Genomic DNA, 13,068 nt, shown 5'->3' on the forward strand with positions numbered 1-13,068 from the left:
TTTGATTACTGATTCAATTTCTTTGCTGGTTTTCAGTCTGTTCAATTTTTTCTACTTCTTCCTGCTTCACTTGGGGTGGGTTATGCTTCTAGGCATCTAACCATTTCTTGTAGGTTGTCCGATTCGTTGGCGTGTAGTTTTTCACACTGTATTTCTGTGGTGTCATTTCTCTTCTCTCACTTGTAATTTTATTGAGTCCTTTCTTTTTTCTTGGTAAGTTCGTCTAGAGGTTTATCGAAAAAGACCACTTCCTGGTTTCACTGGTCTGTTCTATTGTTGTTTTTGTTAAGTATCTATATAATTTATTGCTACTCTACAGAGATGGGTAACTTTTTAAGAGCTTTTTAAAGCTTCTTTCTTTTGCATAGCTGTAAAACTGTACTTGACTGATCGCAATGAAACAAACCTAAACAACACAGGAAGCAAAGATCTCAAAGTTTAAAAGAGCCCACATGTATTATGCCAATCCTCGTTTCTATTGACTGTAAATGTTACTCTAAATTAATAATGATGATACATTTGAATCTACAAACAGACCTGGCCTGATACATTTCCAGTATTTTATTGTGAGACATATTTGGTGAAAAGTCATTCTGACCCAAAGTTAGATAGCTAAGTCAGATAGATGTAAGATAGATAGAATATGAAAGAATGCAGTAAACAGACTCTAAATTTGAAACCTCAGGTTCAATCCACATGTTACTTGAAAACCTATTACAGATTTTGAAAACACAAGAAACAAACATGGCTTATAATTTGGAATTATGTGCTTTTAATTAGTTCTGAGCAGTGCAGTAAAGAAATGATACTGATAATGGTTAGGGAGAAAAGCAGAAAGAAGAAATTTAACCAGGAGCTTACCACCATTCTTTAACAGTTGACATCTAAATGTATTTCTGGGATGAACAAATTTGAATAGTCAATAATAACTTTCCTAAAGCCTCATTAACTGAAACTATACAATTTTGTTTTTCATACGTGTGTGTGTGTGTGTATGTATATATATATATATATTTTTTTTTTTTTTTTTAATTTAATTTTATTTTTTTTTTGTTATTTCTTCAAGTAATCTCTACACCCAATATGGGGCTCGAACTTAAGACCCCAAGATCAAGAGCTGCCTGCTCTATCGACTAAGCCAGCCGGGTGCCCCTGAAATTATAGAACTTAAATATGACTTTTTTCATGTGTTTATATATTAGCTTTCACTTAGTCACATTAAACCATCCTCTTTCATTCATTTGAACACCTGCCTTTAGACGCCAGGTCCTTGATCTAAGTTTTCAAGCAGAGTTATTATTCAGCTTATGTCACACTACTGAGTCGTCAATGGTAGTTAAAGCAGTATCTTAAAGCAGAGGTCAAAATTAAATTGTTAGATTAAAAACGATTATAAGACATACCGAAGGTTACGGAACAAAACACATCACTGAGAAGAATTCAGTGTTTAAAATGCCTTTTCTTCCTAAAGATAAGCGATGTCACAGACATGCTGTACAATCTTGTGGATGCTACTCCTGACAAGTCTTTTCTCCTCAGATGCACTTATAAAATTCATGAGAACACCACTGATACAGGACCTTCAAAATATTTTTAAAGACCTAGTTAGGAGCTAAATGACTTGTCACACAGTGAGACAGAAAAACAACCGATGCACATTGTTAATTTTTTCAAGTAATGTTATGTACAGTTTTATTGCCAGTATATGCACAACAGTAAGCATAGAACTATAAATACACAATGTAATTAACAGTAGAAAACAAAATTGTTACAGGTAAAGGGGGGGGATATAGAGAAACTATTTTCCTGCTGCTAGAACAGAAACAAAGGGAAGAGCCCATGACAAACCATCCATCCAGTACTTTTGTCTTAAACTCTTTACATACATTTCTACATGTTTTTCAGTTAAACAAAGAAAGTACAGATCACTCCGTAACAATAGCAAACTGCTATTTGCCTTTCCAGTCAAATTCACTTCATGTTAGGATTAAAAAAAAAAAAAAAAGTCAAGATGAGAAATCATTCGTGTCCCGGTTCCAAGTGATCTCATTTGCTTTGCACCAAACTGGTGAGTTTTGCAAGTCGGCTGCACAGGAAAAGAACAGGTGTAGCGAAAGGTGATTAAAACAATGTGTTAAAATGTAACAGAAAATCACCCTTGAAGTAGTTTTCCAAAAGACACTGTAGGCAGCAGCTCAGTTAAAAGGATCAGCCCTGAAGAGGTAGAGAATTTGAGTCCATTACAGAGATAATAGCCTTGTGCCACCTTCTCTCTCGTCAGGATCAACGTTTTCAAGTAAGACAATTTCACGGTCAAAGGAAACCAGGTGCCACCATTTAAAGAAAAGGTGCTGGTTGACTCGCGCGTCTCAGTGATTAATAAGTTTGTTTTTTAATGAGAAACAGAAGACGGTCAAGACGCACATGCACTGGATTTTCTTCTCTCTTTCCATTATCAAGTTTATTCATAAGTGAATTTGATATTAATAAATACGAAAAAAGCATCATTCACAACAACGAAAAACAAACCAGAAACCCTGCAAGAAAACCTTCTATTTTAATAAGCATCTAGAAAACAACAGGCAGATGATCTGGTGCAGCTTTCTTAAGGGGCCGCAGGGGGGACACGGTTTTAGGCGAGGCGGCAAGATCGAGAGCCAACACGCGGAATCGGCGTCACAGAACTGGCTGATTCTGTGGCACTCTCTGAGGACGTCGCTTTACGCTACGGGTCACCCCAAAGAAGTTGCGACTAACGACACGTGTCACCGTCACGTCGACAGAGTCCAGCCGTGGTTCAAATCAGTCCTGCATCGTTTCACATCATTTCAGTATTTCTAGCATAGGACGTGATACAGAACGAAACTCCAAGTAGCAATAAAAATAGTATTCTGCATTTGAATAGAGGCAAAAAAATGTTTTAGACTGTTAAACTTTTAAAGCTTTAAGCATTCCTCTTTCACCAGCATTTAAAACAATGTATACAATCATAACACTGGCAAAGGTTAATGGGAAGACAAGTACAAACGTGAAATGACGAATTCGATTAAAAATTACTCTGTATCGATCCACTGATGTTAATACTGCTTCTTCTTGAATTTGGAATAACTATCATAAAAGTTACATGCAGACTGAGGAGAGCCCTCTGTTACAGAAAATACAAAACGAAACAAAGAACTAAAGCCGGGAAAAGATGGGAGTTCCGAAAGATGCGTTTGAGTACTTCCTCTCGCTGCTGAGGGGTGGTCTGCCCGTCCCGGGCCGGGGCGGCCTGGCCCGCTTCGGTCCGTATTTCCTTTCACTGATGAGGGGTGGTCTGTCCGTCCCGGGTCGGGGCGGCCTGGCCCGCTTCGGTCCGCGTCACTAACTCTGTCCGGAAACATCAGCAGCGGGGTCAGCTCCTCCAGAACCTGTCTGTGCACGTTTGATGTACAGATTCAGGAGCTTCATCTGCGGATTGAAACCAGAGCGAAGGCGTTTAGCAGGCTGCTCTGAATTACAGGAAGATGCTCACGGAAACAGGTTTTGTGCGTATCGTGAGTCTAAGAAGAGAGGCTTTAGGGGCGCCTGCCTGGCTCCGTCAGTGCGGCATGGGGACCCTCGATCTCAGGGTTGGGAGTTCGGGCCCCACGTTGGGTGTAGAGATTGCTTAAAAATAAAAACTTAAAAAAGTAAATAGAGATTTTAGATTACATTATGCCCAAGTTATTGTTGATAGTTAAGAATTACCAAAAAGCTTTTCAAGTCTCCATCTGTTTATGACTGAGTGCTCTATTTATGCATTTATTTAAGTAACCTCTGCACCCAACGTGGGGCTTGAACTCACGGCCCCGAGATCAAGAGTGACGTGGTCTACCGACTGAGCCAGCCGGGCGCCCCTGGTGACTCTTACAATGTGCCTTTTCTGTAACACTAAACCTGCTGTAGTGTTAGCATGTGAAGCTTAAACGTAGAAAAGAAGTCTCATTAGGACAGTCGGGACAAACGTTCGAGCACTATGTGCTATAGAGTAAGCTAACGACCTGAGGAAATCAAGACACGAAACATGCCAGTCGTTGTCTAGAGTCACAGAGGCAGGTAAGAAGTGGCCCAGGACAGAAAACCAGGCCCCTGGGTTCCAGGACCCGAGATCTTCAACGACTGTAACACTGCCCTCCAAGAATGTTCTTGATTTGTGTCATTTTGTGGTCTTTACCAGATGAGACCCTATTTTTATCAACTGTTAATCAATGCATATGCAATTTTGTATTCTACTTTTTTTCGTCTGATGTCATTTCCAAATATTTTTTCGGCCTGGCTATAGTCTTCATATGCAACATTACTGGCTGCCTCATATTCTGACAAAGTGCTTAACTTTAACTCTTCCACAGACATCTTTGGTCATCAGGACACAACCTGAGCTTATCACAAAACCTGAGATCGTTTCTCTTTGAAAAGCACTGTGTTGGGGCGCCTGGGTGGCTCAGTCGGTTGAGCGTCCGACTTCGGCTCAAGTCATGATCTCGTGGTCCGTGAGTTCGAGCCCCGCGTCGGGCTCTGGGCTGACAGCTCAGAGCCTGGAGCCTGTTTCAGATTCTGTGTCTCCCTCTCTCTCTGACCCTCCCCCGTTCATGCTCTGTCTCTCTCTGTCTCAAAAATAAATAAAAACATTAAAAAAAAAAAAAAAAAAAGAAAAGCACTGTGTTGGGGCACCTGGCTGGCTCAGTTGGCAGAGCACGTAGGGCTCTTAATGTCGGGGTGGTGAATGCAAGTCCCATGCCAGGTGCAGAGTTTACTTGAAAAAAAGAAAGAAAGAAGAAAGAAAAAAGAAGACTGTGTTGTTTCAAGTTTGCTTTTGTAACATTAAATCATTGATCCAACGGGTTTTTAGTCTGATGTCCAGGGGCTTCGGGCACTCACTGAATCCCCTGAAACCACGTGTAAATTTTTCTGTATTTATTTACCTTTCTTGGGATGTGGTAGTAATGCCCGAATCTCAAAGCGGGTCTGCGAGTCAGAGAGAGTTAAGAACTACCACCCACAGAGAACGCACGCAGGTATTTACCTGAGCCTTACAGGCATTTTCTCTACTGTTCCGGTATTTTAAAACTAAATCTGACGATAGTAATGACGATCACTAGGGTCCTGGGAAACTCTTAAAATGAGGGTGTCTCCTGCAAACAGCTCATAAGCAACAATCCAACAATCATCACCTCGTACAATAAATTTCAATGTTTGACAGTATCAAAAAAATGAGGGGAACAAGACTTAAATTAAAAATTTTTTTTAATGTTTTATTTATTTTTGAGAGAGACAGAGACAGAGTGTGAACAGGGAGGGGCAGGGAGAGGGAGACACAGAATCCGGAAAGGGCTCCAGGCTCTGAGCTGTCAACCCGGACGGAGCCCGACACGGGGCTCGAACTCACAAGCCACGAGATCGTGACCTGAGCCGAAGTCGGATGCTCAACCGACGGAGCCGCCCGGGCGCCCCAAGACTTACATTTTTTAAAAGTGTATTTATTTAAGTAATCTCTACACCCGACGTGGAGCTTCAACACACAACCTTGAGATCAAGGTCATGTGCTCTACTGACTCAGCCAGCCAGGTGCCCCTGGTTTTTCTTTTAAGTCTTAAGGACAGTAAATACTTGATTATCGGAGTTCATAGGGGAAAATCTAAGAAATATTCCCGGATTCCCCATTTTGGGAGACAGGAAGTAATCCATGAATACACAACCACTATTTATTCTTAAACCGTCCTTGGGGGCTAGGATCGGGTGTGGGAGCTGGAAAGGAGTCAGCTGAGTGGAGGCGTTTCTCTCACGGCCACACACCCTCCACCGAACCGGCGGCTTCCCCCAGCGACTGATGCGAAAGTAGAAACAGTTAACACTCAAACGGTAGGAGGAGTGAGTCGGATACTCAAGGCCTGACTTATCCAAAGCCAAATACGAATTTACCCTTAACCCGACAGAGACCTAAATTTTGAAACAGGCACCACTGCCACCACCCGTGGACCAAAGGTCGCCACTTACCTTGCTGCCCGTGAGCTGACTGAGATGTGGTTTTAGTTCGTCACCAATTACCGCGTGAACGGCCACCAGGCAGAAGACACAAGCTTTCCGAACACTGCTCTCCGAGTTATCGTAACCCTAGGGAGGAGAGTCCTCGTTAGCACTCCTGGGGGGCCGGAGAAAGAACCATTCCAGCATGGACAGGCGGGGTGGCTCCAGCACGAGATCGCGGGCGCACCAAGGACAAGAAGCTTTAAGGACGGAAGCGACTCCTCCAGCTCTCCCGGCGGAAACGCGCCCTCCTCTCCGTCCGCCTCCCCTCCACCGTCCGCTTTCCTGATCGGCTCCTACCTTATTTGGCCTGGAAGGCGGTCCCTTTGCCAACCGGCCCTGTGAAGTCTCCGGACGGACCTTGCTAAAGCACTCAGCCGTAGGGAGCCCAAGAGCGCCTCCCTTCCGAAAAAAACCTGAACCGAAGTAACACTGGGCCTGGCGGTCAGGGCCCGCCTATGATCCAGGCTGAGTTCTAAGCTCAACATCTGTCCCACCCCTACCGTTACCCTAAGTCATTCACCCAACAGAACATGTAGTCGGTAGCCACCGTGTGTATGATACCCACACACCATGTACATTCTGTGCAAAGAAAGGGATTTGGATCCCATCTTCAAGGACCACACAATTCGGTGAGCAATATTAGACTCAGAACAGAGTCAAAGAGAACATTATAGATGCACAAAGAAATGAATAATTCTCTTCGGGAGGGGTATACGCTCTGTAATTCTGGTCATTAAAATTACATTACAGAATAATAATTTACTGGATGGGAGAGTTAACAATTCATGATTAAGCAAAAAAGCACGCTATAAAATATGATCCCGTTATGAAAATGTTTCTGTGGATGGGTTTGTGTGCATAGAAAAAAACCACATTACATCTATGGCTGTAAATCAGTGTAACCATTTTGGAGAGAAATTTGGCAACACCTAGGAATTCTACTTCTAGATATATACACAGAAGTATAAGAAGATATTATAAAGAAGTTCACTGCAATATTTATATCATTAAAAAAGGAAACAATCCATATATTCATGAAAAGACGAGTGGATCAACCAATTGTGGGATTCACATACGTGGAAATTACTCAGCCATAAGACAGGAATGAAATTCTAACACATGCTGTAACACAAGCCCCGAAAACATTACGCTAAATGAAACAAGCCGGCCACAATAGGACAGATACTGCGGGATTCCATTTACGTCAAGAACCTAGCAAGCAGAAGAGCCAGAGCAGAAGAGGAGTTACCGGGGGCTAAAGGGCACGGGAACAAGGAATTATTAATTAATGGGCACAGTTTCCACTGGGGACGAGGAAGTCTGTCCTGGACATGGGCAGTCGTGAGGGCTGCACAACAGCATGCACGTATTTAATGCCGACGAATCTCACGCTTAAAGGCGGCTCAATGGTAAGTGTTAGGTTACGTATGTACTTAACACACACACACGCAAAGCTGGCCATGGAAAGTCTCTGCTCTGAACGTCCGGGACGGCAGGAAGGCTTGGTTATGCCGCTCGTGCTGCCTAGAGCGTGCCTAAAATAACCGAATCCCCGACGTAGTACAGCTTATGCCTCCAAGTTTGGATTCTTACCTGTATCAAGCCTGGCATAATCTCTGGCAAAAGCAGGTTAAGGGTGTCCTTGGACACCCGCTCTATCACTTTCGTTTGCATCTTGATTGCAGCCAGGTTGATTGGGTAATCTGCGGTTTGGATGATGGGGCAAAGCACTTTGATGCACTGCTCGGGGCTGATAGAAGTGGCCAGCACCGATGCGGCTTCCTCAGCAGATCTCACCACCTGAGACAAAGGGGAAATTGGGCCGGGAATAAATTTAAGAACGTTATGCTGCGTCCTGGGAGTACAAAGTCATGAAATACGCAACAGGACAGGATATCTACAATTAAAAGCAACTTTTTAAAATGCTTGTTTATTTTTGGGGAGAAAGGGAAGGAGTGGGGAGGGGCAGAGAGAGAGGGAGACAGAGAATCCGAAGCGGGCTGCGGGCTCCGAGCTGCCCAGAACCCAACACCGGGCTCGAACTCACGAACCGTGAGATCATGACCTGCGCCGAAGTCGGGACGCTTAACCGACTGAGCCACCCAGGAGCCCCAGCACATCTACAATTTGCTTTGAAAATACTACAATAAACACGACAAAGTGAGGGTACAGGTAAAACAGGAGTGGCAAACTACAACCCGTTGAAGCCAGAATGGACACGGGGAGAATATTTCTTCCAGAATTCTTCCCTCTTTTGTGTTCTTAATGTTGGCTAATGGCGATTTTTACTTTTATTCTTTTTGAGAGACAGAGCAAGTGTGTGTGTGTGCGCACAAACGTGGGAGGAAGGGGAGGAGGAGGAGGAGAGGGATGAAGAGAGGGAGGGAGAGACAGAGGGAGAGACAGAGGGAGAGAGAGAGAGAGAGAGACAGACAGACAGACAGAGAGAATCTCAAGCAGGATCCGTGCTCTCAGGATGGAGCCCAACACAGGGCTCGAACCCATGAACTGTGAGATCACGACCAGAGCTCAAGTCCAGAGTCGGATGCTCAACCGAACAAGCCACCCAGGCACCCTGGCTAATGCAATTTTTAAGTGCTACTGTAGTCTCGCTGTGCTGGGCAGTGAAGGCTCTATTTACCAAGACTATAACGCGAATGGACCCTCTACAGCAGCCGTGCTGAGACGCTGCTCGTTATCCTATACCCTCAACTCCAGGAGTGTTTGTGTTCTTTTCATCACATTAGTACAAAATAAAATAAAATCTCATTAGTAAGTTATCAAGTTAACATGCTATTCTGTTCATAGTGATTTTCTTTCCTTCCGTACTGGGCCTAGGAGAACAGACACTGACTTTGCAATGAAGAAAAGAAACGGTTGTCCATCTTCACAGAATCTGTAATCTCTAAGATGGTCTCGAGACCACGCAAACATTACTGCTTTGGACTCTACTTTACTCGTTTCTCACTTAGGGTCTCAAGCTGTGAGCGGCACTAAGGAAAGGTACAGCGGCAGATCCAATGGCAGACCCGGGGCTAATTTTAGCTGTATTACCTTAAGAATGTTGATTTTACCTTTTGTAAACATAGGGATTCCGGGTCTTATTTGGGTCAGAGGCTGGATAACTGAACCACAAATAGTCGTTTTTTAAACCTTCAGCAAGATACTATGGATGTTCCACTACTGCTGAACAATAGCTCAATACAAAATAATCCGAATAAAAATCCATACAGATTTAAAAGTTATGACTGACTCTCCTACAAGACTCACAGTCATATCATTTGAAACCCAGAGGGTTTCGAGTTCTTCAAATATGTACCAACACTTCTTTTTTTAAGCTATCTCTACACCCAAGGTGGGGCTCGAACCCATGGTCCTATCAAGAGCTGCTTACTCTACTCACTGAACCAGCCAGGTGCCCCAAAGTCCTCACCAACACTTTTGTTTTATTTATTCATTTTGAGAGAGAGAGGGAGGGAGGGAGGGAGGGAGGGAGGGAGCCTGTGTGCCTGAGTAGGGGAGGGGCAGAGAGAGAGGGGGAGACAGAGAATCCCACGCAGGCTCTGCACTGTTGGTGTGGAGCCCACCTCAGGCCAAACCCGGGAACCCTGAGATCACGACCTGAGCCGAAAGCAAGAGTTGGATGCTTAACTAACTGAGCCACCCGGGGGCCTCATCTCACCAACACTTCCGACTGTCGTTCTTCCTAGTGTATATATAAAGTGGTATCTCATTGTGGGTTTAGCTACATTATTTTCCTAATGAGTACCGATATTGAGCATCTTTTCATGTGCTTATTGGCCATTTGTATATCTTCTTGGGTGAACCGTCTATTCAGGTCCTTCGCCCATTTTTAAATTCAGTTATTTCTTTTCGTTGTTGAGTTGTCAGAGTTCTTTATATATTACCTCATCAGACATAGGATTTGCAAAGATTTTCTATTCTGTGGGCTAAATTTTCCACTTTTTTTATGGTGTCCTTTGAAGCACTAAAGGTTTTTTTTTTTTTTTTAAACATTATTCTTTGTGACACTGCTTTATTTATTTTTTGAGTAAACTCTATGCCAGATGTGGGGCTTGAACTCATGACCCTAAAAGAGTCTCACTGACTGTCGCAGCCAGGTGCATCTGAAGCACAAAAGTATTTATTTTATTTTATTCATTTTTAAATGTTTACTTATTTTTGAGAGAGAGACAGAGCATGAGCAGGGGAGGGAGAGAAGAGAGGGAGGGAGACACAGGTTCCGAAGCAGGCTCCAGCTCTGAACTGTCGGCACAGAACCCAACGTGGGACTCCCAACTCACATGCTGTGAGATCGTGACCTGAGCTCAAGTTGGACACTTAACCGACTGACCCACCCAGGCGCCCCGTTATTTTATTTTTAAAACAATATTTTACTTTTAAGTAATCTCACCACCCAACGTGGGGCTTGAATTTACAAGCCCGAGATCGAAAGTTGTGTGTTCTGCCCACTGAGCCAGCCAGGCACCCCGAAGCACAAAAGTTTTCAATTTTGATAAAGTCCAATTTATGTTCCTGTTGCTGTTGGTTACTTGTGCTCTTGGTGTTACATCTAAGAAACCATTGCTCAATCCAAGGTAACAAAGGTTACAATCATGTTTTTTCCTGAAAGTTTAGTTTCAGCTCTTTCATTTAGCTTTGATCTACTTTGTCTCACTGCTGTTTTCTAACTTTTCTTTTTTGATTTCTTTTGCTTATGTCTTGGTTCTACAGAGATATCTAATGCTACTGCTCTGGTGCCTTCTCTTAGAATTGCAGTCTGTACCTGACATTTCCTTTTTTCGTTATGTCTGAGACATAATAAAAATCCTCATGGTTATCTCATCGATGCCACTGTAGGTGGTAGAAATATTGTGACTAAAAAGAGAGGAGACAGGAGAGAGAGACAAACCAAGAAACAGACTCTCAACTCTAGAGAACAAACTGATGGTCCGCAGAGGGCAGGTGGGTGGGGGACGGGGGAAACAGGTGATGGGGACTGAGGAGGGCACTTGTGACGGACCTGGGGAGTTGTATGGAAGTGACCAATCACTGTACTGTACCCCTGAAACGAATCCAACTCTGTGTTAACGAACTAGAACTTAAATACGAACTTAAAAAGCACCCCCACCAAATGTTTTTTTATACAACTGTAAATGCATACACAGAGGAGACAGATTTACAGGACTTCCAGGAAAGCTATCCTCATTATTCTACTGAATAAACTTTTAACAGATATCTAGTTCCCAGAGGCGATTCACTACCACTTTAAAATAATGATTCTTGTCTTCATTAGTTATCTCAAAAAACCAAATTCTTATCGGTAAGTGGAAAGAGAAGGCTGGCGATTCTAAGTAGAAAACTACAAGACAAATTACAGAGGAAATGAAATCAGGATTATTTCCCAGAGCTGGTTGTATTAGGGGAAAGTCCATGATATCACCAGAATTCACTTAGTAGAAAAAATATGACTGCAACTCCAACAGATGTTACCCGGAACATCGAGGTTAAGTGTTCGTTTGATTGAAATGATTGATACTCTCCAAGGGTACTCTTCAAGCGATGTTTGTATGTCTCATGCAATCACGTCAGAGGTGCTGAGAATAAAATAGTAACTTAATCGTCAGGTAACTTACCTCCTTATGAGGGTCTTTATGTGCTTCCAGCGTTTTCATGACCGTCAGTTCTGCATAGTTTTTAAATCTGGCTGGTTGATGCCTTAGGATTTCTCTTAAAACCTTTAACGCCAAAGCCCTGATTGTAGGCTAAGAAGAAATATTTTAATGTTTTTAATATTTTGGGTTGTAGACAATCTACTACATTTTCTGTATCTGTATTAAGGATCTTAACGTTGGGGCGGGGATAAGTTGCAGACAACTGTATAAAGCATACGGTATATGGCATAATTAAGTTTTCACATCTCTAGTTGAAAACTCATGTCATACTTCATATATTTGTAGGAGATCCAGAACCAACAACATTCCATGAAAAAGGAAATTTTACTTCTGAACTGGTTTAAATACGCAAAACAAGTACTCTTCTATAAAAACACTTTCAGCTACCTTTCATTTCTCCCATTGTCAATTGTTCCAAATCCACTGAGTTGTTGGTTTAGAAGACAAAATACTCGTAATGAAAATTTCACACGGGAAGAAACAGTAAAAGAGACCGATCTTCTCAATTTCCAAATTTGTGAAGCACTTGATTAGCAGGCAAGGACGGGCAATCCAAGACAGGAAAAACAGGCTATTATTTACATATTCTGCCATTTACCTCTTTATCCCCAAGGGTTTCAAGCAACAGAAGTAATATTGTTTTGAAGTGTTCATCCCAAACGCTGAAAGATTCCTCCTGTGTCAGTTTCATGAGTTCATAGAGGGCAATTTTTCTTTCCTCTACACGTTCATTATGGTTAGACAACTCCTTCAACAACTCTGCAACCAGGTCAGAATGGTCTAGGGAAAGATCTGGCAGGAGGACACAAGATTAATTCTGTAACTCTTGTTAAGTATGGGGATGACAACTTTAGTTTTAAGGGAAAAAAAGGACTAATTTTCTTTTCCATTTAGTCATCTTGAACCCATCAGTTTTAGTTGAAAACTTTTTATAATAAAAATTTACATGGAGAAAATATATAATGAACCCCATATACCCATCGCCTAGATTTAATAATTAGCCAGATTTTACCGTTCTTACTTCGTCTTCCTCCCTCCCCACATTCCTCCTGAAATATCTCTAGTAAATGGCAAATACATCACTTTATCTTTTATCTTTAAGTACATCAGCATGCACGTCTATGGTATCATGCCAGGAGGCTCACAATGTTTGATGCCTCCATTTTCAGAGGTACCAATAATGGCCAACAGATTGAAGTGGTGACAACGTGACCCTACCGTTGTAAAGTTCCCCATCAATCTTTTTTTTTTTTTTTTTTTTGAGGGAGCTGGGGTATGGAGAGAGAGACAGACACAGAGAGGGAATAAGTGAGAATAAGTGGGGGAGGGGCAGAGAGAATTTTAA

The 13,068-nt window shown here is 42.6% G+C and overlaps 1 protein-coding gene across 14 annotated transcripts in view; it reads right to left on the reverse strand.

Moving 5' to 3' along the window:
* Positions 1 to 1,661: 1,661 nt before the first annotated feature.
* CLASP2 (cytoplasmic linker associated protein 2) overlaps positions 1,662 to 13,068 on the reverse strand; it is a 180,412-nt gene continuing 169,005 nt past the window's right edge. For all 14 annotated transcript variants that reach the window (XM_042957091.1, XM_042957085.1, XM_042957089.1 and 11 more), the window contains 5 exons: positions 12,322 to 12,515; positions 11,685 to 11,813; positions 7,642 to 7,848; positions 6,016 to 6,132; positions 1,662 to 3,450 (listed from right to left, as the gene is read on the reverse strand). In XM_042957091.1, coding sequence (XP_042813025.1) covers positions 3,364 to 3,450; positions 6,016 to 6,132; positions 7,642 to 7,848; positions 11,685 to 11,813; positions 12,322 to 12,515 — 734 coding nt within the window. In that variant the 3' untranslated portion in view covers positions 1,662 to 3,363. The remainder of the gene's footprint in view (positions 3,451 to 6,015; positions 6,133 to 7,641; positions 7,849 to 11,684; positions 11,814 to 12,321; positions 12,516 to 13,068) is intronic.

The sequence above is a fragment of the Panthera tigris genome, chromosome C2, assembly GCF_018350195.1.
Source record: "Panthera tigris isolate Pti1 chromosome C2, P.tigris_Pti1_mat1.1, whole genome shotgun sequence".
Lineage (NCBI taxonomy): Eukaryota > Metazoa > Chordata > Mammalia > Carnivora > Felidae > Panthera > Panthera tigris.